General features: G+C 31.3%; 1 protein-coding gene across 3 annotated transcripts in view; it reads right to left on the bottom strand.

Annotated features, from left to right (window-relative positions):
• LOC113376710 (solute carrier organic anion transporter family member 3A1) overlaps positions 1 to 26,151 on the bottom strand; it is a 251,322-nt gene that overhangs the window by 55,508 nt on the left and 169,663 nt on the right. For all 3 annotated transcript variants that reach the window (XM_026616729.1, XM_026616728.1, XM_026616730.1), the window contains 2 exons: positions 20,897 to 21,812; positions 20,688 to 20,828 (listed from right to left, as the gene is read on the bottom strand). In XM_026616729.1, coding sequence (XP_026472514.1) covers positions 20,688 to 20,828; positions 20,897 to 21,794 — 1,039 coding nt within the window. In that variant the 5' untranslated portion in view covers positions 21,795 to 21,812. The remainder of the gene's footprint in view (positions 1 to 20,687; positions 20,829 to 20,896; positions 21,813 to 26,151) is intronic.

The following is a 26,151-nucleotide window of genomic DNA, read 5'->3' as shown; positions in this document are numbered from 1 at the left end:
ATACATACATGGTGAAATACTTGATACTATTGACTAAAAAAATAAAAACCCAAAAATGGCATGATTTTGCATTTGTGCAAATTATGCATTTTACTCATATACAAATCTTCGTTGTACGCGCAAGCTTTAAGTGCGAAAGAAAAATATTTGTACTAATGATGAGCGAAATATGCGTAAGCCGTTATCGTGTTATTTTTAGATTTAAATTTTTTTACTCAAAAATTTTCAATTATAAAATTCATCAAGTATTTTACGATTTTAAAATCTCAAAAATGCGCCAAATATGTAGTCTTTGCTAAAATAGTAAAACAAAAGTTCCAACGGTAAACTCTATACAAGAAAAGGCTTGTATTTGTTACAAAATTTTTCCGTTCTGATCTAGGGAAAAGTTTGGTAAAACCAGAATACACTTCCCACTTAAAACTAATATCCCAAATAGGACGAAACGATTTATTTGTAAACTACTTTTTTAAAAATTAGCATCTCACTATATGCCACATTGTCCGTGTCATATGGACAAAATGGTTTTTGTAATAAGTCACATTTTTCCTTAATAAATATGTTATTATAGTTCTTACTTAACTGTAATACTATCTTACTGGTAGCCAATGAACCAAAGATGAGTAAAAACGATTGAGACTGGTCATAATCTAATTAAATAAATAAATATCATTAAAAAAACGAAACATCGTGTCATTTTGTTTGTACTTTCCCTATATGTTATAATAATAATAATGTTATATGATATTTTAATTATTACAGCTACATATAATGCATCTCTTATCAAATAATTATGATATAGAAAATATTAATATTAATGATTCAATTCCGTTAAAGTCTTTTCTAACTACATATTTCAAAAAACAAATGTACATCAATAACATACATTTCAAACCAGTCATGTCAAATCAAAAATAAAAATTTCCTCGGCTTTATAAAACAAACTAATTGAAGAATCATTAGAATGTCAAATCCTTTAATTATTTGAAAAAAGTCACATTTTAATTTTACATCAGGATGAGCAATATAGATTTACCAGCAAGTTCGGACTATGAAGCAGATAGCTCCACAACCAATAACGCCCTATCGAAAAAGAGCAGGCTTCTAGAAGACCTTAAGTTGTTGCATGAATATCGGGAGAGAAATCGTAACAAACGAGAACACATTCAAAAAATGCTAATCAAAGAAGAAAAAAATATACCTCAGATGTATAAGGAAATACTGAGACGTCTAGAAGAAAAGTATAAAAAGCTACAATTTGAAAATAACCAATTACGTGAAGAACTCGACATGGTGAGCAAGTGTAGGACTGTTAGCGATGAGAAATCAAATAATATTGCATTGCAATGATTTTATCAAATAAAAACTAAATTTTCAAATAAATTTATAAAAACCTTGTGCTATAAATAAAACAAAAAAATTCTTGTAGACATGACTAATTTTATATACATGAATATGGATATATAAAAGGATTTTATGAAAACAAATTGATTGTATTCAATAAAATATTTTTAAAAAGTATATTTTGTATATTTGTATCCTTCAACATAATTGAACATAAATAAAATAATTTAATAATTTATTCAACATAAATAAAAAATAAAACCATTTCAAAATCATTACAAAGAAAGAAATTTTTATCACTTATCAAAAAAGTAATAAAATATCACAGAAAAATCATTCATCCTTTATTTACTTCGAATAAAATTTTATTCATTGTTAATTGACTTCATCGGAAAAATTAGACAGAATCTATTTATTACCATGGAAACATTTAATTTACACACGTTGAAAAAGACCGTAGCCTGCTTTAGAGGCTTCAAAAAATCGCTTATTTTGAGGATTTTTTAGAGAAGAAAATAAATATTTAATTAAAACGAAACTTTTAGGTTTTATTGTTATATATTTCAACATTCTTTTCCTAAACTGGTACTAAATCTGTTACCGCGTTTTTGCTTTGTGAAGGAAGCTGTCGCTTTCTTCTCTCACAGGCAGTTTTATGATCTTTTAGGTATACGTTTTTTTCAGAAAATACAAAAATACTACTTCAAACATACAGAACAATGAAATTGTGTTCAAGTGTGAATAGCTCCAATGTATAATTTATTGAATAGTAAGGGGTCATATTTCTAACTACAATCTTTGGCAGTGAATGACGGCAGTCAGGAATATACATACCGAAAAATACACGAAACAAAATACATTTAATCTGGTTTTTCCATAGCCTGAAATAACAATACTTTGGAGTGCAAAATATATCAGTGCCGCCAATAGTATTTAAGCAGCAAAAAAAATATAGTATTAAATTTTTACTTTTACACAATTATATAATTGTGTAAAAGTAATAATATGCTAATGGAACTACCCGATATAATATTAATTCTCGAATGGAAATAGCAGAAGAAAAAATTAGAAAGCAGAAGTATTATTATTTGGTGAAAATATTTTATGATTTAATCAACTTCACTATAATTAAAAATGTAGGTAAAAATACTCAACTTATATCAATTACGTAAATATCGTAGATAAGTTTTAGGTATCTTAATTATAATTTTGCTAAGCACCAAATGAAATTTTAGCGGCTCATGTAAACCTCCTAATTGCCGAGAGATAACGAGATACCTCTGTTCCCATAGGATCGAGTTCGCACGCTGCGAGGTTCCGGACTCCTCTCCGCTCAGAATGTTGTGTCTTACTGATCATTAGATTACAGCAGGACCCTTGTCATAATTAACCTAACGGATTTTGAGTGCTCACGACTAATTTTCATGGCGTGCTTGAAATTAAACTAACTAAGTGAGGCAAATGAATTAAAATGGATCAAAATGTTTAACTTACGGCGGATACTGATTATGTCGAATTTAGTTAGTGGCAACTAGAAAACAAGATCAGTTAAATTGCAAAAAACTGAATTCATAAGAAGGGTTTGGGGTATCTCTCAAAAGACAGACAATGAGTATCCTCGTTATTTATTAAAAAAAATATTTTTAAAAAATATTAATTTATAAATTTTATTTATATTTATTTGATTAAATCTACTATACATTATTCAATTAAATTATAAATTAATAATAAAATAATTTTTGATAAACATATTGTATAATGAAGACGTATGGGGATATACGTTTGTACCGGGTACGGCAGTGACAATTGTCAAAAATGAGAAAGATGAAGTATGTTTGTTCGAACAAGTTTACATTATTGCATTTGTTCTCTACTGTGTTCTTCGAGTACAAGGTTGTGACAAAAATTATGGGTACATGTATTTCTTGTCTTTTTCGGGTGAAGATTAAACATATAAAAATAATTTAACTAAACTAAGACAAAATACGAAAGAAAATGGGATGGAATATATCATTTCAATAAAAAAAAGGTGTAGACGATTGTGATACTCACCCTTTTCTTGTATGATTTGATTTTACCGCTAATCCATCTCATTTAAGAACACTATTTCACTATTTTCACGTAGACAAATGTTTAAATTACCATTCAATTTATTTTTCTCCCAGCTAACTGATAAGTTAACAAAATTATGGGTGATCAAAAAAATGTGGCACAACCGTATCCAACCTCATTAAATAAATAATTTACAAAACAAAAACATTTATTTAAATATCGTTGACTGTATTTTAATATACGCAATTATGTATAAACTAATGTAATAGAATAGTGAGCAAATCTTATTGTTAGTCCTATAAACTGCTGTGGTGATTTTTCCTATGTGGCTTTTTAGAAAACTCCTTATGTGAATTTTATTAATAGAAATTCTCTAATCGTAATGATTTTTAATTTCATGCATCTATGCCTATTCTATTTTTATTTCGAAACAAATTGCCATCTGCATTTTCAAGTCAAAACTGATTACTGCCTGATATCCGAGGCGGTTAACGAACCTGGAAGCTACAGATTGGAAGACCAGGGCACTAACCACTAAGCTACGAGGAAGCCCTTATAACAAGAATAAAGAAATATTTTCCTTCCCGTTTGTACCAGTATTTCCAATTCAAGTATTTCGCAATAACGAATAAAAAGATGTAACTCACTTCTTACAAAATGTGCCTACAATAAAATTATATTTATGATTGCATCGGTGAATGACATCTAAAGAGCCAATAAATCCAAAAATCAAATTGATTTCTTCGTGAACAATGAAATTACTTTTATTTGAAATTGAATGATATATTCGAAGTCGAAATCTATTTAAAGCCGATTTATTATTTATTTTTGTCTGTTTGTATTTGATATTTATGATGCTCGCACGAAGTCTAAACAATTCAAAAGGCGGCCTTGCGTAACTATGACAACATCATTATTCGCAGACAGTGAACTCAATGCAAGCAAGTGGCGCATTTCACCACGTGCCTTCGGAAAGCAAATGCAGATAAGCCAACCTTTGGGTTGCCATATGAAGATAGACCAACCTTTGGGTTGCCACCTATAAGGCCACGTGATTAAGAAGTCACAACAACAAGCTTGTGGGCCTATTAAGTTCTTACTTGGTGCTAATAATAATTACATAAATATTTTTACAAAGCCTGATAGTCCGTAAGGCATTTAAGTTAATTCATTAAAGATTGTATTTCTATTTACTAAGGCCCCATGCCTTTTTTTCAATCCAAAACAAAGTTTGATTAGCACATTCCATTCGTGTATTCAAATCAAAAAGTGTAATTATAAAAAATATTCTACTCTATTTTTTATTCAATTCAGATTAAGTTTGCAATACCATATATTCATTTATATTTCTTACGACGTGTAAAGCAAAACAACTTTTTTTTATTACACTTGATATGATTCGTATTTTTATGCTTATTTTTAATAAATAAATAACAATTATGATTTCCTCATTTACAATAAACAGATTAAAAATTGAAACAAGGGATAGAGAACAACCGAAAAGAGTGAAAAAAAAAACAACTTTTTTGTGTCAAATTCAAACAGTTGTCACGTTTGAATGCTACAATAAAACTTTTTTTTGTTTGCTTTATTTTACATGGCAAACTATACAATAAGTACATTCAGCTACTTTTAGAGATAATTTGATATGACAGCGTGTGAAGGTAGCTATCCTGCGATAATTATAGCATTAGATTTTATGTAGTTTGATGTAATAAATCATTACAACTTCTTCTCTTAAGTCGCTTTGATGGTAAAGGCTTGAGCAAGTCATACGCTAGCTGGTTTGGATATCATATTAGCCGAGTCTTGTGTCTGGAGCAGAAATGGTTAATTTTTTCTTCCAGAGCTAGAATACTAAGGTCTTGATGTATTAGCCAGTTTGGTACGTATTTTGGAGCGTTCAAATGATCAGTTTCAAATTTTTGTTCTGAAACTAGAAGTAGAATTGCTATGTTTGATTTACCCTCATAGTTGTAGACCGTAGGACCATATTGGGTTAATAATGTGTATATTAGAAGTTTGTTTTCTAATAAAACTTGCGATTTTCAGGCCATTAACCAATTAAATTGCCTACGTGTCAGTTCGAGCTTCGGGTGTTTGTTAATTATATGTTTATGCCAAGTAAGTCTTCTATCCAAATGTATACCCAGATATTTAACTACATTGGATATAGGAATCAATTCACCACTCAATCTAACAGGAGGGCATAAACCTTGTCGTAGGGTAAAAGTAACATGAACTGTTTTAGAATTGTTTACTTTATCTAACATTTGATTGTGCGTGAAGCCTAATGGCTGATATTATCAGGTTCAGGCGTGTTTTGAACTTATGAAGAAAAAAGTACTAAAAAATATGTATTAGGATTAAATATACGGATTATGAAAGATATACAAAAAACGACATCATTTAAAATTCGTTTGGACCCTTGGTTCAAGAAAGTCTTAATAATTTTATAACAATATTTTGAGAACCTGTAATACTTGAATATACCTACCTCGTACAAGATATATAACGTAGAATGCGCAAGGAATTAGGAATGTATGAGAACAATGTGATATTACCGAGAAATTTGATGGCGCCCATCCGGTACCGAAAAAGTGCAACAAAACGCACATACATAAACCGATGAGAACGCACTGCCCACGAACGCAACAGATTTATATCGAATTTATTGAATATGAAGATTGAATATTAATTGAAAGGTTCAAATCCTCAATAATCTGACATCTTGAATAAATATTAAAATGTATTGCGATAAAATATATAAAGATAAAGCAGGATATAATTATAAAGTAATTTAGTATTTATTACTTCTCATATTATTAAATTCTCACGTACTTCGCTTTTTCAAACATATGTTTGTGCGCATCGGAAAATATTTGTACAGTGGGAAAATGAAAAGAGTGAAAAACTCTATATAACTTTTTTAAGGTAAAATTCATGCTTTATAGTAAGATCAAAAAAATATAACACTCACCGACTGAAAGCTTGGTGAAAAATTATACGATTACTAAAATGGCTATTATGAAATAGAGATTTGTGGATGGAAGGTAAAACTCTAGAAATGTAGGCATTTTTTAATTTCTCACTATAAAAATTAAAATTAAAATAATCGGTGGTAGACCGTTTTACCCGCAGACCATTAAGCTCCGCTCTGCCCTACCTATAAAAATATAGTATGTGTATACTATATTGAACTGACGCAGAAACAGAAAGATTCGAAGCAAATGTCTGATTATTTATATATGAGAAAAATGAAAAGAATTGAATTTATAAAAAAGACAAAAAACAGGTTTTTTTTAGGTTGTTCAGTTGGTACCCATTTATGCCATACATTGGCATTAGACTGATTGGTTCTTATCGAATAATAATAAAAACTTTAAAATTACTTGTTAGGCGAATAAGGATTTCAATCTTATTTTATCAATCTCCTAAAGAAATATATTCGAAATAATAATTATATATAAAATTTACCTCACAGTGATCGCATACGTCTAGAGCAAAAATCGTCATAATAACCCACGGAGAAAAAAACGCCAATGAAATGAAACTGCGTCTCAATTTAATTAATCATAAGTAAACAAATCGGAACCGAACAATACTGAAGCATCGGTTCACAACATGCGGATTTGCCGTTGTAGTTTTAATTATTAACATAATGGAGAGTGTTTTTTTGTCGTAAGATAAGTTTTTTGTACTCGCATATACAATTATTCATTAGTCACTAGTCGGCTTTACTTGATTAGTCGGTTTGTATTCTCTACTGTGTTGCATGACCTTCAATCATGTTTTCCTGTGGCGAAGGCACACCAATCAGTTAATGAACTTAGATACAAAGTCTGCAGTGCCGGAGCGACACGAAACTCGATAAAAACTAACAATCGGCCGAAAAATTCGACGCAATTTAATAGAACCTTGCATGACGATTCTACAAACTCCGAGAGCATATCAACGGTTTCTCACCATTCCAATATAAACGAATTCTAGAGTTATTTTTGTTTTGTCTTCACGTTTCAGGACATCGTGATCATTTTGGACAAAAACACCTGATTGGGTGTATGTGTGTGTTTTTGTACAACATTCTATTTTGCACCGATGTATTTATGTATCAATCTGCCAAGTTTTATAGAAAATGTGTAAAATTCATTTTGATGCACATTCTAAAAAAAGTGTTGAAGGGCTCTTTGGGTTAAAAATGAATACTTGACATATCAGAAGAGAAAGTTTCAGAATGGAAGAGTAAGTTGTACCCATTTTATTGTACAGTAATACCCCGCTTAACGCTGTATCGTTTAGAGCTGTTTCGGCATAACGCTCTTTTATTTCAGCCCAGGTTTTGAGAGTATAAGTGTGGAAGATGTCAAAGAAAATGCAGCGCAGTCTTTCTAACAATGAGCTAACGAAATTAACTGAACAAAAAGAAGACAAAAATGTGGACAGTATTGGTATTGGACATGTAAAATAAATATTGATATGAATTATATTTGAAACACTTACAATTGTACAAATATTGAGTCAAATTATTTAAAGTGACGAATATACACCATTCATACAAGGATAACATATCTAGAACTCTTCTACTTTCGTTCTTTATAAAATCAATGCAACGTGTTTCCGATCATCTTCGAACACTGAGCGCAAGGTGATTCGCAGAAAGAGTAAAAAAAACTTTCGATAGCTTTGTAAAAGGAAGTTTGTCTACCATATATGAACTGAATTTTGACAGGGTCTTAAAAATATGGTTTGGTGTTAGAGATGCTCTATCAGTTTTTGAAGAACTTCTAAGAAAAAAAGCAAAAGAAAATGGCTAACAACATTAGATGCTTTTGCCACAAAAAGGCAGAATGCTGAAAATGCAGAAGGTTAACTAATTATGACCGACCGTTGCTATTTATATTTCGTTTTATTTTTACGAGAAATAATGGTGTGGTGTGAATTTGGGCTTTAAGAAATAAATGTTTGTTTTTATTTTTATTAAAGAAAAAGCATATTTTTTATTAAATACTTAACCAATTTCCTATCCATGTTCCTCTAACCCCAATATTTCCTTGTAAAGACAGCCTCGTTTAGCGCTGTTTCGCATTACGCTCAACTTTGATGGAACGTATCCCCAGCGTTAAATGGGGTATTACTGTATCAATAGGTAAGCATTATCTAAATACTTATATGGTACACATTAGAGACGTTTTAGTCTCTAATGATTCACTCTAAGCTAATAATTTGAATTGAATTAATTTTTCTAACAATAAGTATGATGAGGAATATAGAAGTACACCTTAGTTATAGTTCCATACCAATTTACAAGAAGGTTTATTGGCTTAAATACTTATTCAGTAATTTGAATTAAAACCCAATGCCACATACTTTTTGTATTTATTGTTATTGAGGTCATAGGCAAGCGTTGACCAATTCCACTGCCAAAGGGCAGGTCCGTGAGCTGAGTTAAACTCCAGCTCGATTCATGCAAGGAATAGTGTGAGAGACTTCCCATTGCCATTTCACACCGCAGTGCCCAAAATGGGCTATATTGAATTTTATATTATTAATCATATTTTATATTAATTATCACATATTATTAATCCATATTCTCAAATAAAATTGGACATCAGCTTATCCATAACAGCATTCGTTATATCCATTATATAAACTTTACATATAGATTCAGTACTTTTTTAAGAATCTCTATGAAAGAGCTCTTCTTCGTATAAGAATATGAATTATTAACGCGGGATTCAAAAATCAATGAAGACGTTTTCGTAATTACGTATTCACTCTTCCAGTAAACAGTGTTCGACGTGTATATACTCCAGATTGAGTCTTAAGTTCATCGTTGTATAAAATAAAAATAAATATAGAAAATGTTGAATTATTTGATAATAACCTTATTTCCTGATATGAGTTTTTTATCTATTTCAATGCGTTTGTATTACACATTTTTCATTAGCGTATGCAGAAGAAATTATTAATCAATATTCGAACCATTAGTAATATACATATTCTTCAAACTGAACAATGATCTAATTGCAACTTAACACTAAATGGTACATTGAGAAATATTCTACACATCTTAATCTATGACAAATTCAAATTCACCAAGCGTGTGCTTATTATTAAAAAATGACCCATGCAAATAGGTTCGGGAAATTAAGAGTTTCTGAAATAACAAGAACAATTATTCATTGGATTCATTCAATGAATTATAATCCATTTACGTTAAGTTTTAAATGATAAAAACTAACCAAGAATTAATGAAGTAAGTTGTTCAAAATGTCTTGCAAGAAAAATGATATTCTTTAGGTCAGACGTAATAGTTGATGTAGTTAAAGACGATTTTATAAATTCTGTAAAGATGTAAGCTGATCTTAATATAATTTTTAGATAAGGAATTTGCTAAGTAATAGAATGATTTGCATTTTTAATAAAAATCATTTTAATTTAATCTGTTAAATAATAATGATTATAAAACCTTATTTTATAAAAAGTTCGTTAGAGCATGTCATATCTAGTTACGTATTTTTTGTAAATTCTATCCTTTGTACTCTTATTTATTTAAATTTATGTTATTATTTATCGTTATTGCTAGATGTTATATTATTTAGCTGTTGTAATAAATATTGTAAATAAAAAAAATGGTCAGAATTTAAATGCAAAAATTAAAAAACTTTTATTAATTTTGGGAAAAGCACTGTTTTGATATAGACAGACAAATAAATAATAGATCAAAGACGATTATTGTCCCTTTAATTGTTTGCGCCGCACCTGTGTAGGTTGTCGGACCTGTAAAAGGTTTGTTTTTCTACTCGGACAATACGTTTCAAATTTAGGCAATCGGGCAATTCTGACTCATAAAAAGGCCGATGCAGGCAATAGTTTTTGGCATTCAAATCAATTCATTCCGCGCCTTTCATTCGTTCAGTTACTTTCAGTTCCTTACAGTGTTCGAGTTGATTTATTCCGTGGTTTTCATTCATTTTGGTTTAATTCATTCATTCAGTTACTTGCAATCAATACATTCAGTTCCTTTCAGTGTTTGTTATCAGTTCAATATTATCAGTGGATTAAATTTCTATTGTGTGTCAAGTCAACAGTTATTTTTATTTGTCAGTGTATTCGAATTTCTTTTCAACCTATCCAACCGACTACGCTGATGTTTCCAGATCCAACCAAATAGCTGCCGCGGCTTGGACTTCCAAAACAGATAACATTTTCATACAATATTAATTAGTGTTTATTTTTGTTTTTCATTTATATAAAATTTATATAGAATATATTTTAGTTTATTATTGATTACGGATTAAGAAAAACTTTATTTTTAATTTATATTTGTTTACCATTGGTTTTTGTTTTCTGAATACATTTAATTTTTTTATTTTTCCTCGAAGTATAAAATACTTCGAAAGGGGTTGAGAAACCCCCCAACATCAACATTTGGTCCTTCGAGCCGGATCCTAATTATTATTAGGATTAATTGGGTGTATACAGAAAACAAAAATATATAATGGCGCCTAAAATCGATATTGGTGCAGAAATCGCACGTTTAACCGCCAAGAGAGAGATGTACTTTTCAATTGTGCAAGAAACGTACGATCTATCGCAACAGATTGATGTATCTTCAAATAAGACACAATTTCTTGAAAATTTATATATTACTGAAAATGCTCGTGAACAATTTATTCAATTGTGCGATGAAATAAACAAATTAAAATATTTAGATAATCCTAGTTTCATTCCGGAATATTCCGCAATAAAGGCCCTTGAAACGATGTATGCCAAAATAAAACACGCTGAGAAATTATTAGATAATAAAAATGCGCATAGTTCTTCAATTAAAGACATAGTACCCAAACAACATTTACCGTCCATTGAAGTACCTAAATTCTCAGGAGATATTCAACAATGGCCATTATTTTATGAAACATTCAATTCACTAATTCATGAAAATACCGAGTTAGATAATGTTTCAAAATTTCATTTTTTAAAAGGAGCGTTACAGGGTCCGGTTTTAAAAATATTCCATTCTATACTACCGACCGCAAATAATTATCAAATTCTTTGGGAAGCGCTCATAAAAAAATACCAAAATAAACGGTACTTAGCCACCAATTATTTCAAACAACTATTGTCATTCAAAACCATTTCATCTGGACAAATAAATTCATTCCTTGAAAAATTCGATACCGCGGTGCAAGCGCTCTCCCAATTGAATATTCCCGACGCCTATGATTTCCTTATTACGTCACTGGCATTCTCGAAACTCGATCCGTTTTTACAAGAAAAATTCGAGCATTTTTATCAAGGTGAGTTTCCCAAATACCAAGACCTCCTGCATTTTCTTCAAAAGTCACAACAGGCAAAAAATCAAGTATATGGTATGACCAACAATTTCACTAATGACAAACCCAATTACAAAAACACTAAAATTAGCCGGTCATTTTTGTTAAAAAATAAATATGATAACAAATGCTTTGTGTGTCGGGAACAACACAGAGTGTTTACTTGTTCGAAATTTCTTTCATTGAGTATACCTGATAGGCGATCCCTTATTCAAAAATTAAACTTATGCGACAATTGTTTGGGTCATAAGATAACGACTACATGTCGATCGAATAAAACCTGTTTATTATGTAACGAACGACATCACTCGCTATTGCATACTGGCAGCAATTTTGCGAGTACGGATCAAAATAATCTTTCTAATTCCAAATCAAATAGTACGGTTTTATGCGCATTTAATCAAAACAAAATCGCACATCATATTACCATATTGCCGACAGCAGTAGTAAAAGTTACTACTAGAAAAGAAAACATTTTATTACGTACAATTATTGATTCGGGAAGCGATAGAAATTTTGTGACATTAACTTGGTGCAAAAAGGCTGATTTACAAATTCTTCCAATATCAACCCAAGTGATCGGGTTAGGCAATTCGTCACATAAAGTTATTGGATTAGTTAATTTCACTTTGAAATCTTTAATTGATTCTTATCAGTTATCGGTCTGTGCATACGTAGTACACGAGATAGTGGGAAAGCAACCACAAATTACCATTCCGATTTCATCCATCAAAACATTTCTGAATTATCCTTTAGCGGATCCTAACTTTCATACACCCCAGGAGGTCGACGGAATTTTGGGTTGCGATGTTTTCGGCGAAATTCTTGGCACTCATCAGGTTAAAAATGATAAAGGATTACCTGTGGCCCTAGAAACCCGGTTGGGTTATCTAATATTAGGTTCCATTCCTGATTTATTTGAAAATACCGGCACTTCTACTAATTTATGTATTGTTTCAGATTCAGATTTCCATTTACAAATGAATAAATTCTTACAATTAGAAGACATTCCCGAAATAATCCCCTCTTCTAACGATGATTTATGCGAAAACCATTTTACTACAACTACTACGCGATCTCCAGATGGACGATATGTAGTAGCGCTGCCTTTTAAAAGTGAAGGCAGAAATTTATACAAATCATTTCATTTAGCCTTAAAGCGATACCACATGCTTGAAAATAAATTTTTGAAAAATCCCGAATTTCATAAAAAATATGCCGCCGTCATAGAAGATTACCTGACTCAAAACCAATTATCCTTTGTCGATTATTGTCCGGTAGATCATGAAGTCGATGATTTTATTAAAATAAAAAATGGATATTATATTCCACATTTCGCAGTCGAAAAAGAAAGTTCCTCCACGCCTTTACGCGTTGTGTTTGATGCATCTGCGAAAAATTCAGAATTCACTTCCTTGAACGAAATTTTGCATGTTGGTCCTAAATTACAAACCGACATTTGTTCAATCCTTCTAAATTTTCGTTTCGGGCCTATAGCATTAACAGCTGATATCAAACAAATGTATCGTAATATTTGGGTTCGTAAACAAGATAGAAAATATCAAAAAATCTTATGGAGACCGTTTCCCGATGCACCCATTGGCATCTATGAATTAAATACCGTAACTTTTGGTCTATCATCATCTCCCTTTCAAGCTATCAGAACCATCAAACAACTATCCCGAGACGAATGTTCCAAATATTCTCAATCTATTTCTAGAATTCTTGAGAACGATGTCTATATTGATGATGTGGTTACAAGTATCGACTCCTTGGATAGCGCTAAAACCATTTGCGAGGGTTTGCAGACTGTATTATCGTCTGGTGGTTTTGAATTAAAAAAGTGGGAATCTAATAATTCTAATCTGCGTAAACTTTTTTCTGATTCTGATGTACAAAATAAACATTTCTCTAAATCGGATTTTCAAATGGAATCTTCTACAAAGGTATTGGGATTAAAATGGGATCCCTTATCAGATAATGTTTCATTCGAAATAAAGCTTACGTGGAGAAAATGGACAAAGAGACAACTTCTTTCAGTAATAGCGCGAATCTGGGATCCTCTGGGTTTCCTAACTCCGATAGTTGTTAAGATAAAAATATTATTGAAAAAAATTTGGACATTAAAAATCGATTGGGATGAGGAATTACCATCATTTATTATTACATCATGGTTAGCCGTATATTCCGAATTAGAGCATCTTAATAACTATCAGATTCCGCGTTATCTCGAAACATCAAAACAAAACAAATGTTCATTATTTGGTTTCGCGGATAGTTCAGAGCAAGCGTATGGAGCGGTAGTTTATATTAAATCTCTTGGCAATCCGAATTTCTTGTTGATTTCAAAATCGCGTGTAACACCGATTAAAAACCAAACATTAGCCAGGCTTGAACTTTGTGCCTGTCATTTACTGTCAAAACTTCTGAATTTTATATTAACGAATAACCAACATAGTATAGATTTTGATTCTATTTACTGTTTTTCCGATTCTATGATTGTCCTTCACTGGTTAGCAGGACCGGCTACTCGTTGGAAAACATTTGTAGCCAATAGGGTAACAAAAATACGGGATCTCATTCCTAATGCACAATGGCTTCACATTCCTTCTAATCAAAATGCAGCCGATTGTGTTTCTCGAGGTCTTCGACCTAAGGATTTTATCCAACATAAGAATTGGTTGTTTGGGCCGGATTGGTTGAATGGTCCTATATCAACTTGGCCTGCAAAAACGGTTGAACCTTCCGGAGATATTGATCAAGAAAGAAAAGCTAACGTTTTAATAGTAAAGAGTGTCATACCACCGATCAATCCTTTATATGAATTAACGCAAAAATTTTCTAATTGGTGCAAACTTGTAAGAATTTTCGCTTATATATTGAAGTTTTGTAAAATTATAACAAATCGAAACCGACTTTTGACTTCAGATTTGAAACAAGCCGAGGTTATTATTATTCGTTTAGTCCAAGAACATCATTTTCCCGAAGAATTCAAACTATTAACGAACGGAAAGTCTTGTTCGAAGAAGTTTTGCCGACTAAATGTGGTTTTGGATTCTAATAATTGTTTACGCGTTAAAGGTAGATTAGGATTAACAACTAATAACAATCCACTTCTTTTGCCAAAAAAAGACCAAGTAGTAAATTGTCTCATAGATTACTACCATATTAATAATTTACATACTGGATCAAACTTAGTATTATCTTTATTGAGGCAAAAATATTGGATCTTGTCGGCTCGTGCAATAATTCGCAATCGTCTTAACAAGTGTATAACTTGTTTTCGACAGAATCCGAAACCCATTTTTCCATTCATGGGCGACTTACCAGTACCGCGCATAACAGCCAGTAGAGCTTTCCTAAACGTCGGCGTTGATTATGCAGGCCCCTTCAATATCTCCATGAGTCGTCACAGAGGCGCTCGAACCTACAAGGCTTATATATGCTTGTTCATCTGTTTAGCCACTAAGGCGATACATCTCGAATTAGCTTCAGATTTAACAAGCGATACATTTTTAGATTGCTTGAAACGATTCCTAGCCCGGCGTGGTCCTATTAAATGTATTTACTCCGATTGTGGAACCAATTTTATAGGAGCCAAAAATACTCTTGATTCCTTATTCCTTCTCCTAAATTCCGAAGAGTATAAAAAGCGTTTCAATGAATTATTGGTTTTACATGACATTGAATGGAAATTTAATCCACCGTTTGCCCCACATTTTGGAGGTATATGGGAGGCGAATATTAAATCAGTGAAGACCCATTTGTTTAAAGTTATAGGGTTGCAAATTTTATCCTACGAAGAGTTTAATACAGTCCTCAATCAAATCGAAGCCTTACTGAATTCAAGACCGTTATGTTGGCTGAGCAATGATCCGTCGGACCCTCAGCCTCTTACGCCTGCGCACTTTTTAATGCAAGAGCCTCTGTCGGATTTGCCCGTTGACTATGAAAACTTGAATTTGACTAAAAGAAAACAATTGCTAGATCATATTGTCGCTTCTTACTGGAAGCGATAGAATGTGGAATATCTAACCGAGCTACAGGTCCGACAGAAATGGAATACAGTCACTAATCCTATTAAAAAGGGTGATTTGGTAGTTGTAAAACAAGAGAATGCGCGTCCGCTCCATTGGGGGTTGGGAAAAGTTGAAGAGGTTTTTCCGGGCTCCGATGGAGTGGTTCGAGTAGCATTGGTAAAAACGGGAAATACCCTAATCAAGCGGCCTGTTGTCAAACTATGCCCCCTACCTATTCAATAGTTTATATCTGAATTATTCATTTCAAAAAAAAAAAAAAAAAACTTTTCTATCTCATGATATATTTGCTTCTATATATAGTTTTGCCAAATTTTCAATCTTCAGGGCGATGAGAACACCCCTCATAGTCTCTGGAAGATTCTTGTAAATGTCCAAAAAATCTAGACCCTGGCGCGAAAATAAAACTTCCGCAATCTAGATCGTGTGAATGTGGTAGGTCGTGAGAGGGGGACCCTGGCGCGAGGTCAGGCTTCCGTAACCGATCTACTCTGAATGAAAGTTTGAATTTATTTTTGGCAATTCTATCCTTCCTAATCATGAGGTTCACTATGTACCAATTTCGAGTATTTTCAGAAGTATAAAAGGCTAACCTTTTAGTCGGGGGAAAATGTTTGCGCCGCACCTGTGTAGGTTGTCGGACCTGTAAAAGGTTTGTTTTTCTACTCGGACAATACGTTTCAAATTTAGGCAATCGGGCAATTCTGACTCATAAAAAGGCCGATGCAGGCAATAGTTTTTGGCATTCAAATCAATTCATTCCGCGCCTTTCATTCGTTCAGTTACTTTCAGTTCCTTACAGTGTTCGAGTTGATTTATTCCGTGGTTTTCATTCATTTTGGTTTAATTCATTCATTCAGTTACTTGCAATCAATACATTCAGTTCCTTTCAGTGTTTGTTATCAGTTCAATATTATCAGTGGATTAAATTTCTATTGTGTGTCAAGTCAACAGTTATTTTTATTTGTCAGTGTATTCGAATTTCTTTTCAACCTATCCAACCGACTACGCTGATGTTTCCAGATCCAACCAAATAGCTGCCGCGGCTTGGACTTCCAAAACAGATAACATTTTCATACAATATTAATTAGTGTTTATTTTTGTTTTTCATTTATATAAAATTTATATAGAATATATTTTAGTTTATTATTGATTACGGATTAAGAAAAACTTTATTTTTAATTTATATTTGTTTACCATTGGTTTTTGTTTTCTGAATACATTTAATTTTTTTATTTTTCCTCGAAGTATAAAATACTTCGAAAGGGGTTGAGAAACCCCCCAACATCAACATCTTCAATGTACGGAATTCTAGAAATGATGCAGTATAACGTAATGCTCAGGTTGCTAAATATCAATATGTAATCGTTGCCTTCATTATATTAGTATGGAAGTCGAATGCTCTTGCCAAATTGTGAAACTTTGTGCGAGCTTTACTTCAGCCTTGCATTTTATAAATTAAACCAATGCACGCTATATCGAAACTATCAAATATGTAAAGTTATTAGGCAAATGATAGCCTAAAGAAATAATTGTGAAAATTCAATTGCATAAAGTGCTTCATATAATTTTTCAATTATAGCGGACTAAATTATAATTTACAAATATATATATATATATATATATATATATATATATATATATATACATATATGTATATATAGGTAATGCAATCATAAATCATCGATTTCCAGAAAACAAAATCGATATGCTATTTTATTAAAAAATCTATACGACAGTTGAAAATACGTAAAAATATATTTTAATTGTATATAATACAAATTATTTAAGAACATTAAAGAGAACTATGTTTAATCAGCCGAAAGCAGATCAAGTCATAAAAATATATGTCCAAAAATTTGTTATAATAAAGATCCTTAAATATTAACTTCCCACAGAGCAACTTATAGTAATCGTCCAAAAATTAAAATATATTTTTTTTATATCTTTATGTTTTGAAGGTTTCTGAACATTTTGACATTTCTTAGAAAAAATGTTTTTGTGTGTGGGCTTGTGTGTACGTGTGTGTATGTATGTGTGGATGAAATTTTTATTCACGTTTTTAGGAGAATGGATCAACCGATTTGAATCATTCAAAAAGCATTTAATTCCTATTGATGAGGAGACGTGCTGATTAGTTTTCGGTAAAAAATGGTCCAGCCCTTCCTAAAGCTAAAAAGTGCAGCAAATAGAAATTCAGATTTTAAGAAAACGAAGTATCCGATTTGAATGATTCACTTCAAGCAGTTTCGTAGATCCAGAAAAAAAGTTAAAAAAAAGCCATGTGGAGGTTGAAAATCAGATATATTATCAACCGACATGAATGGTTATCAAAAACTTTCAAAAAAGATCAAAATTTTGAGAATTTTCAAAACAAAAAAGCATCAGTATTTTCACATATTTTTAACTTATTCAAACAATTTCATAATTTTCAACAAAGGCATTTATTTCAATTTTTTCAAAAAATATTCAAAATTTTGAAAAATGTTTGAAAATATTCTAACTTTTCACAACTTTTTCCTAACTTTTAGAAATTTTAGTTTGGAAAATTCCAATAAACTAATAAATTAGTTAAACTTTATTTTGATGTATAAAAATTTTGTATATTTATAGAAGCTCATATGTTTTCTATTGAATGTTTATACCTAATATTTTTTTCGTTTCCATAGTTATTGATTCATAAAAACTTATTTTTATTTTCGTTTTGAAAAAATAATATTTAACATATTGGTTATTATCGGATAATAAAGATTTTCTATCAAGTTAAATAAGTCATAAAGAAGTATAGATAAGTCAAATATCCCGAACGTATAAAATAGTATAATTAATGAATGTAATTGTCTAAATAACAGAACAAATAACATAAAACATTAGGTATTCAGGAAATAAAATGTCAAAAACACACGTTTTGTGTAAAAACATGCAATAAATTTGTTTCAATTATCTCGTGTGTGTATGTAAATATGCGTTTGTCTAAATGTGTGTGCATAAATATTTATGTATGTATGCAACGAAGTCGATAGAATAAGACGTACGACGAAACGTGAATTTGAATTTAAAATGACTAAACATACATGGTCTCCCTACCTCTGGCCCGGGTCAAAACGAACATAAATATATATTCTGTGAAGGTAACACACCAGCGGGCGTTATGAATATGTTAATTATCAGACCAGAGGTAGCTGCGGAAATGAGGAATGACATTATATATACTGCTGAAGATGATATTTTGTATTACAATATCTACGCAGTTTATTTTGCACCGTAATTAATCAAGTTTAAAAAAAATTTTGCTCATGACTAGATGACGTTCATTATAATTATAAAATTGACCTGCGATGCAAAATAATACGGAATAAACACACAAAATGATATCCCACATATATTCATAAGGGAGCAACCAATTAACATTTATTCAAATATCTAAAAATAAACAAATTCAAAATAAAATATTCTATACATCTATCCCCCGTTTTACACGTTGTCGATCTTACACGATTTTTGAAAATATTTTTTTAAATGATATTCATTAATTTTGCATTTACACGAGATTATTGCATGCATGCAATAACATTTTTATTGTTTTAATGTCAAAATAGAATACTACAAAATATATGTTACAGCATCGAATTCTTACTACTCTCTATGTCTATGATGGAAATATGTAGATAATATGGAAACTCCTCGTTTAATGAACAAAACTAAATTTTATGTGTGTATAAGCTAGCTTGTTTCCAAAACAAGGAACATCATTGATTTTAGACTATGTTTTTAATTAACGTTTATATATAATTGATAGCGTACTTTCGTACAAAATTTATAAAAAAAATTTTAGTTCGACAATGGCGACAAAAGATTATAATAAAAAACTAGAGAATTAAAGATAGGTTATATCTTTACAAACCAAAATTGAAATTTGAACCGTCGCCGTAATAATGAAACAATACTAGATGTTACTAATGTTTGATATTAAATATATTAATATTTATTTTTCATTCAATGCGTTACATGTGTATATATGGAGAAAAAAAATTCTAGTAAATCGTGCATATTCATAATTATAACGTGATTATAGTAGTTGATTAAGCGGAATGGAATTTCGACAATATCACATAATAGTCAGAAAAACTTTCAAGAGCTTGCATTAAAAAAAGCCATTTAAAAGGCAGTCTATTATTATGTCAACATGACAAATAAGTTTCAACTTATATATAACAGAGAATGTTAGAATTAGGTTCAAGAAAATACATATATTATTATATAGCGTGTTTGAATGAATATATTTTATATTTAAATAAAGCGTTTCACTATAATAGATCAATATCAATAGAAATAATTGAGCCGCTATAGATGTGGTTTGCTATATAGATACAGAGATCCTCATTAAGATATAATTTGAATGAAAATGCATTTTGTAATCTGACACATAGTAAACGATCCTGCAACATTGTCAGTTGTTTAGCAATAAATCGTTCACTTTATTCATATTGAAAGAGGAAGATTGAATTTAATGACGCGTGCTCCCCAGATTTGATATGGCGAGCGAATATACATGAATATAAATAAATGAATGCTCAGGTCTTTCTACCAATACTGGCACGCGAAGTAAACAAAAATCGAAATCAAATGTCAAAAGGTGAACATTTCAGCGCACCAGTCATTAAATTTATCGGAAATTGACATCAACAAGACCATTAAAGCGTATTAAAATTTGTTCGATTTATAACAAAATGTCATATGATAATATTGAAAAGTTCAGACGTCTGTTATTTGTTATAAAGATTACTGGTTATTGAATTCATAAAATACAAATAAATCGAATAACTTCACTGAGATAAATATTATTGAATAAAAATAACAAATTTATAAATTGAGATTAAGATCTATAAGGTGATATATTACTGATAATGAAACTTACCGAGCCACCAAGCACCGACCCAGCGTGGATCCGAAGGATCCATGTGTGGATCTACGCTGAGATCTGCATAGAGACGCGTACACAAAGAACCAAGTATGAATCCAGATGCAGGCCCCAAAATTCGCACTCCGATAGTTATTGCTACAAATATCAATTTGAATAAATATAAATCCACAATTCATAATGTTGAGTAATATAATTCAACTCACATATATACAAAGGAGATTCTCTGCTTGCGACATTGTCATCTATGTAAGGAATGCCTAAAGTCGATACAGCAGTTTGACCAACACCAACGCCTAATAAACTTATAAACCACATGGTAAGTACACTGTTCGTGATCTGCGAATGTGCAGCTTGTTCAACCAACACTTCACTTGCATCACAACTAGGCTGCTGTAATAATGACGATGTGCTAGAAGAAGCATTGAGTGCTCGACACACAGTGCGATCCTCCGATCCTGGTAGTGGTATCGTATCGACGGTTGCCTGCAGCAGCCTGTCCCCGTAAATAAAATGTGGCAACGTGCAGCCAAATGATGATATCGCAAACAAAACCATACCACATGCGATCCAACGCGGCCGATGTCCACGCCCTGCGTAATAAGTCAGGAGCAGCGCCGTACTGATCTGTCCCACCTCGGTGGCACTCATCAACATACCCGTAGTTTTCGATTTGATTTGAAACAATTTTTCTATCGTTGTGATGACACTCACAAAGTATGTATAGTACATGCCTTGTAAAATCCAGGCGAGTAAAAACACCACCATGAAAACTCGCGTGGAAGCGAGAGGCCTGGCCCAGCGCGGTTTGCATGATCCGACTCCGCATTGTATCTCATCGTCGTCGCAAAGATGAGAAGCGGGGGTGGCATTTACTCCGCCGGTCAGTGCGGAATTTTCATCATCCCTATGTCCATTGCAGGATGATTTGCCATTGGCAAGAAGTGTGCCGTTGTTGTTACATGGCGGTACGATTGTAACACCAGATGGGGGTTGATCAGCATCATGTTGGGGCACTGGTTGCCAGCCGCCTCGATCTGTTGCGCCTACGCCGCTCACAACGGTGCCGCCGTTCAGACGCGCCCCGTTATGCTCGGGGCTCATCTCACCGACTGCAGATATCTGCAACAAAATAAACAATAGCAATAAATATTGGGCATGAGTAAAAAACATCATGTCAGTTTAATAACAAATTTAATATGACTGAAACCTCGCTTATAATTAATTACAAAATGTACATATTCAGCAGAAAAATAATTAGTAAGAGATTATCAAAAATCTGACAAGCTTACTAAATACGCAAAACATCACAATGATTGTAACTAATTTATTAATGAATGAACTTATATGTTTTGGCAAAATGAACTTTTACCATAAAATTCTTCTATCCGATTTCTTAAGTACGAAACCTATCAAGCTACAGTATCGCCGTACTGCGGTATGTCATCTTGTTCGCCGGGACTACGTTAACTAAATACGATAGCGGTACTTTTTAATATTTCTATAGTGAAATACGGAATTATTGAGGAATTTAATAATAATAAGCTATGTGAATGACAGACTTCACGCTTAATTCAGTAACTTCACATAAAGCATTCATATGAATAGACTAACACACAATCACTATTTAACAAACTCTTGACAATTGTAAGTTGTAAACCGCGTTCGTAATGGAAACATTTATATTTAAATATGGAATATTACCGTTAATAGATTTATCTCAAATATATTCATCACCTGACTGTCATGGCCAATTATAAAACATTTAATTAATAATATATGTTATATATTATTTAGTCAAATACAATTTAATAATTTAATATAATAATTTATGGAAAATCTATTGTATTGACAAATTTTGCAAATTCACTCTGAAAATAATTTATGACTCACTGGTTCATTTGCATTCTAGGTTATGCACGTGTAGAAAAAGATATTTATAGAGTACACAAATACATATACACATATATACATATATATATATATATATATATATATATATATATATATATATACATATAAGATATAAATGTATGAAATATATACGTATATTAAAAAATTAGACATCTAATATAAAATATTTCAAACTCAAGAACATATATAATCAACATATTAATTACCTACTTATTATAATTTTAAAGACTTTTTTTAAATTTTCTTAGAAACCAAATTCTCACTTTTTTTGACTAACATTTACTTTAATTTTCCCAGATTTTTACCGCCTTTATAATATAATGCGAATGATTCATAATTTTTGAATTCAGAGGACATTTCATAGAACTATTTCTTATTATTAAATTTAGTATTTAGAAATATTTTGGCGTATGTTAAAATAAAAATGGATTCATATGTTTGCATACGGTTTTGATGCAATTTGAAAAGACAGGTTTAACTGTTCCGAAGTGTTGAAAAAAACAATCTCCATAATAATGATGACTTATTATTATTGCAGCAATACAGGAGGGTTATTTTCACTTGAAAATATAGCAACTATGGCTTGCACATAAATTCAAAAAATGCGTATTAGCCAAATTGAAATTCAAGTATAGATGCACGTGCATAAATTTAAGATGCGAGTATTAGCTACTTACATAAATTAGTAATCCATACGAAAATATAGAAGAGTTACTCAAATATATCTTTCAATGTTAATACAATTGTCATTTTGATAAGAAATTCGATTTCAACTGTATAGGTGTACGTTTGTATTGTAAGGTTTCGTTGCAATTATGTTTCGTGCAAAACTTTAAAAAGTGCGAATTATCTCCTTACATAAATTAGTGATCTATGCAAATATATACAAAAATTTACTCAAATATCAATTAGGGGAATCAATATCAATATCAATTAGGGGAAATTCGGACAAAATGGTATATATAGACAAAATGACATAGTGTTTATTACCGATTTCGCGACTGTATAACATGAAGAAAGCTATAATAACAATCATGTCAGATATAGAGCGTCATTGCCACAATCTTATCTTAGTAATTAGTTCAAACGTGTTTCGTGTCTTAAAACGTTTATTTTGAGGGTGTTTCTTCCATGTTTTGGGGACCAATTTATTTATAATTATAATTATTTAAATTAAAATCAATAAATTTATGGCACTACTAGTTATATTGACGAATTTTATTCCTATAATCAGGTATTTGGTAAAATTTTGATTAATTATTTATTATTATTCAATTTCGGACAAAATGACATACTTAAACAATGGATAAAATGGCAAAGTAGTATTTCGCAAGCACTAACAAAGTAGTTTATGGTCAAGAAAACAAAAAGGTCCAGAAAAAAATTTTTAAAAAAATCGAAGGTGATTGGTAGTACTATTTCGCAAGCATTACAAGGCCAAAATGAAATCTATGATAAGTGATTGGCTTTTAACTTCTTCCAAGTATGCAGGAAATAATTGCTAAAATAGACCAAAAGATCCGCCGGTTAAAATAAGAGTTTTGCATTTGTTGCAAAATCCTATTTTTCTGTTCTGAGCCCGTCGAAGATTGGTTACGATACATGATATTGGGTTCATGCTTGATATGCTAATGTCCCAAAGAGGACATATCGAATTATATGTGAACTGTTTTCTTAAAATTTAGCATTGCAGCATGTCCTTACCTTATATGTCTTTTTGTCCGTACTATATTGGCAAAATGGTTTTTGTAATAGATTGCACTTTTTTCTTGATAAATATGTTATTATAGTTCTTACTTTATTAAGATACTATCTTACTGGTAGTCAATAAACAAAAGTTTTTTTTTACAACTAGTTATTGATTTTATTTATATTTAGTTATTAATAGCAATCAAAATACAATTTAATCTTATAAGCTATTGTGACACAAAGGAATCGAAAAAAAAATATAAATAAATAAAAATAATAATAATAATAAAATATTATTAATAAAGAAAAAGAAAAAAAAAAGAGAAAAAGAAATAATTAACTAGAGTTCACTCCAATGAGTGAAGCCTAGTGTTTCATTTAAGGTCGCTTGGCCAGAATCTTTCCAGTCTTCTTAGTGATGAAGAATTGTTTAGAGAAGCAATGAGTTGGTTGTAGTGGCACTCAATTTTTGAGAGGTAGATCGAGTGAATGAACCAAAGATGAGTAAAAACAATTGAGTAAAAACAAACCACCATGTCATTTTGTCCGTACTTCTCCTATTTGTCAATGACGTTAAAAATTTGGTAAGAAATAATTGGAATTCTAGCCAGCACATGTAGGTATATGTTTATATTGTAAGGTTTCGTTGCAATTATGTTTCGTGCATTGGTTCAGAGAGCGCGTTCGCGAATGTACTGTCACTTTCAAGATAAACGAGTTAGTTCAAACACCTTCTTTCGCGCAGACAATGCTCGCGTGCCAATGCGCCGTTGCAAAAGGGGTATCGTCTGGTCTACCTGTGCAATCTATGTCAACGTGTATCATGATACTTGGCTCGCGTTCGCGGGAAAGGGTTCACGACATCTAATGGCAATGACTGAATTTATACATACGGAACGTATACGACAGACAGGCTAGATTTGATCAGAAAAAGCATTGGTGACAGAGGAATGAACAACTTGAACTGAATCTATGTTTCTATCATTATATATTGAAAATGGGTTAATACTTGAATGTATGAATACAATCATGGTGGGCATATCAACAAGTGAAAAAGAGAAGGTAGAGATTTTTAAGCAACTTAATTTTACAAACCATTTCGAAATATAATTCTATCTCATCAATGGATAAGAAAATATGGAGAACATTTTTTAATTAACTTTATTTTGCAATCAGCTTATTCTAACGCCTTAAGCAGACACTGCTAATATATATGAGAAAATAACATTGATTAGAAATTAAGAAATACATTCAGTTGCGTATCTACTAGGGTTATAATTTGCACGTAAAACTATAACTTTAGTAATAACTTTTTAAATATTTTTTCTTTGACAACGCAGAGTAATTAACTCATCTAAAGCAATTTCAGACTCTGTATTACAAGTAGAAATACTTAAAATCTTCGACGTTATTATTCGACGTAACTCTTCACAATTATAAATGCGTATTTATTTGGAATTAAATTCTATACCAGTTCGTCAAATCCATACCATCGCAAATATCAAGGAGTTTTCTACCTCCATTATAAAATTTAAGAACCGAAATCAAAAACAAAAGAGGTAATGAATTTACTATTGTAATGTTAAAATCATTGCTATCGCAAAAATCTAGGATTTTCTTCCTCCATTATAAACGAATTAAATAAAAAATTAACTTTTTGTTCTTGGGCTATAATTACAACATCGTATTTATAGACTCCTTCTGGAACTTTTGAGTGCGGACTAGTATAATTAAAGCTATTAGTAGCGTATCAATTGACACAAATTTACCATTCATGGACTCTATACTTGAAGAATCACTAATGTCAAATATATTTTAAATAACGATTTTTTCATATTATTTTTTGTTATAATAGTAA

This window comes from Ctenocephalides felis, unplaced genomic scaffold (genome assembly GCF_003426905.1).
Source record: "Ctenocephalides felis isolate EL2017-DRISC unplaced genomic scaffold, ASM342690v1 CF-g0.4_SCAFFOLD_01886, whole genome shotgun sequence".
Classification (NCBI taxonomy): domain Eukaryota; kingdom Metazoa; phylum Arthropoda; class Insecta; order Siphonaptera; family Pulicidae; genus Ctenocephalides; species Ctenocephalides felis.
This window is presented reverse-complemented; position numbering and strand designations above follow the sequence as displayed.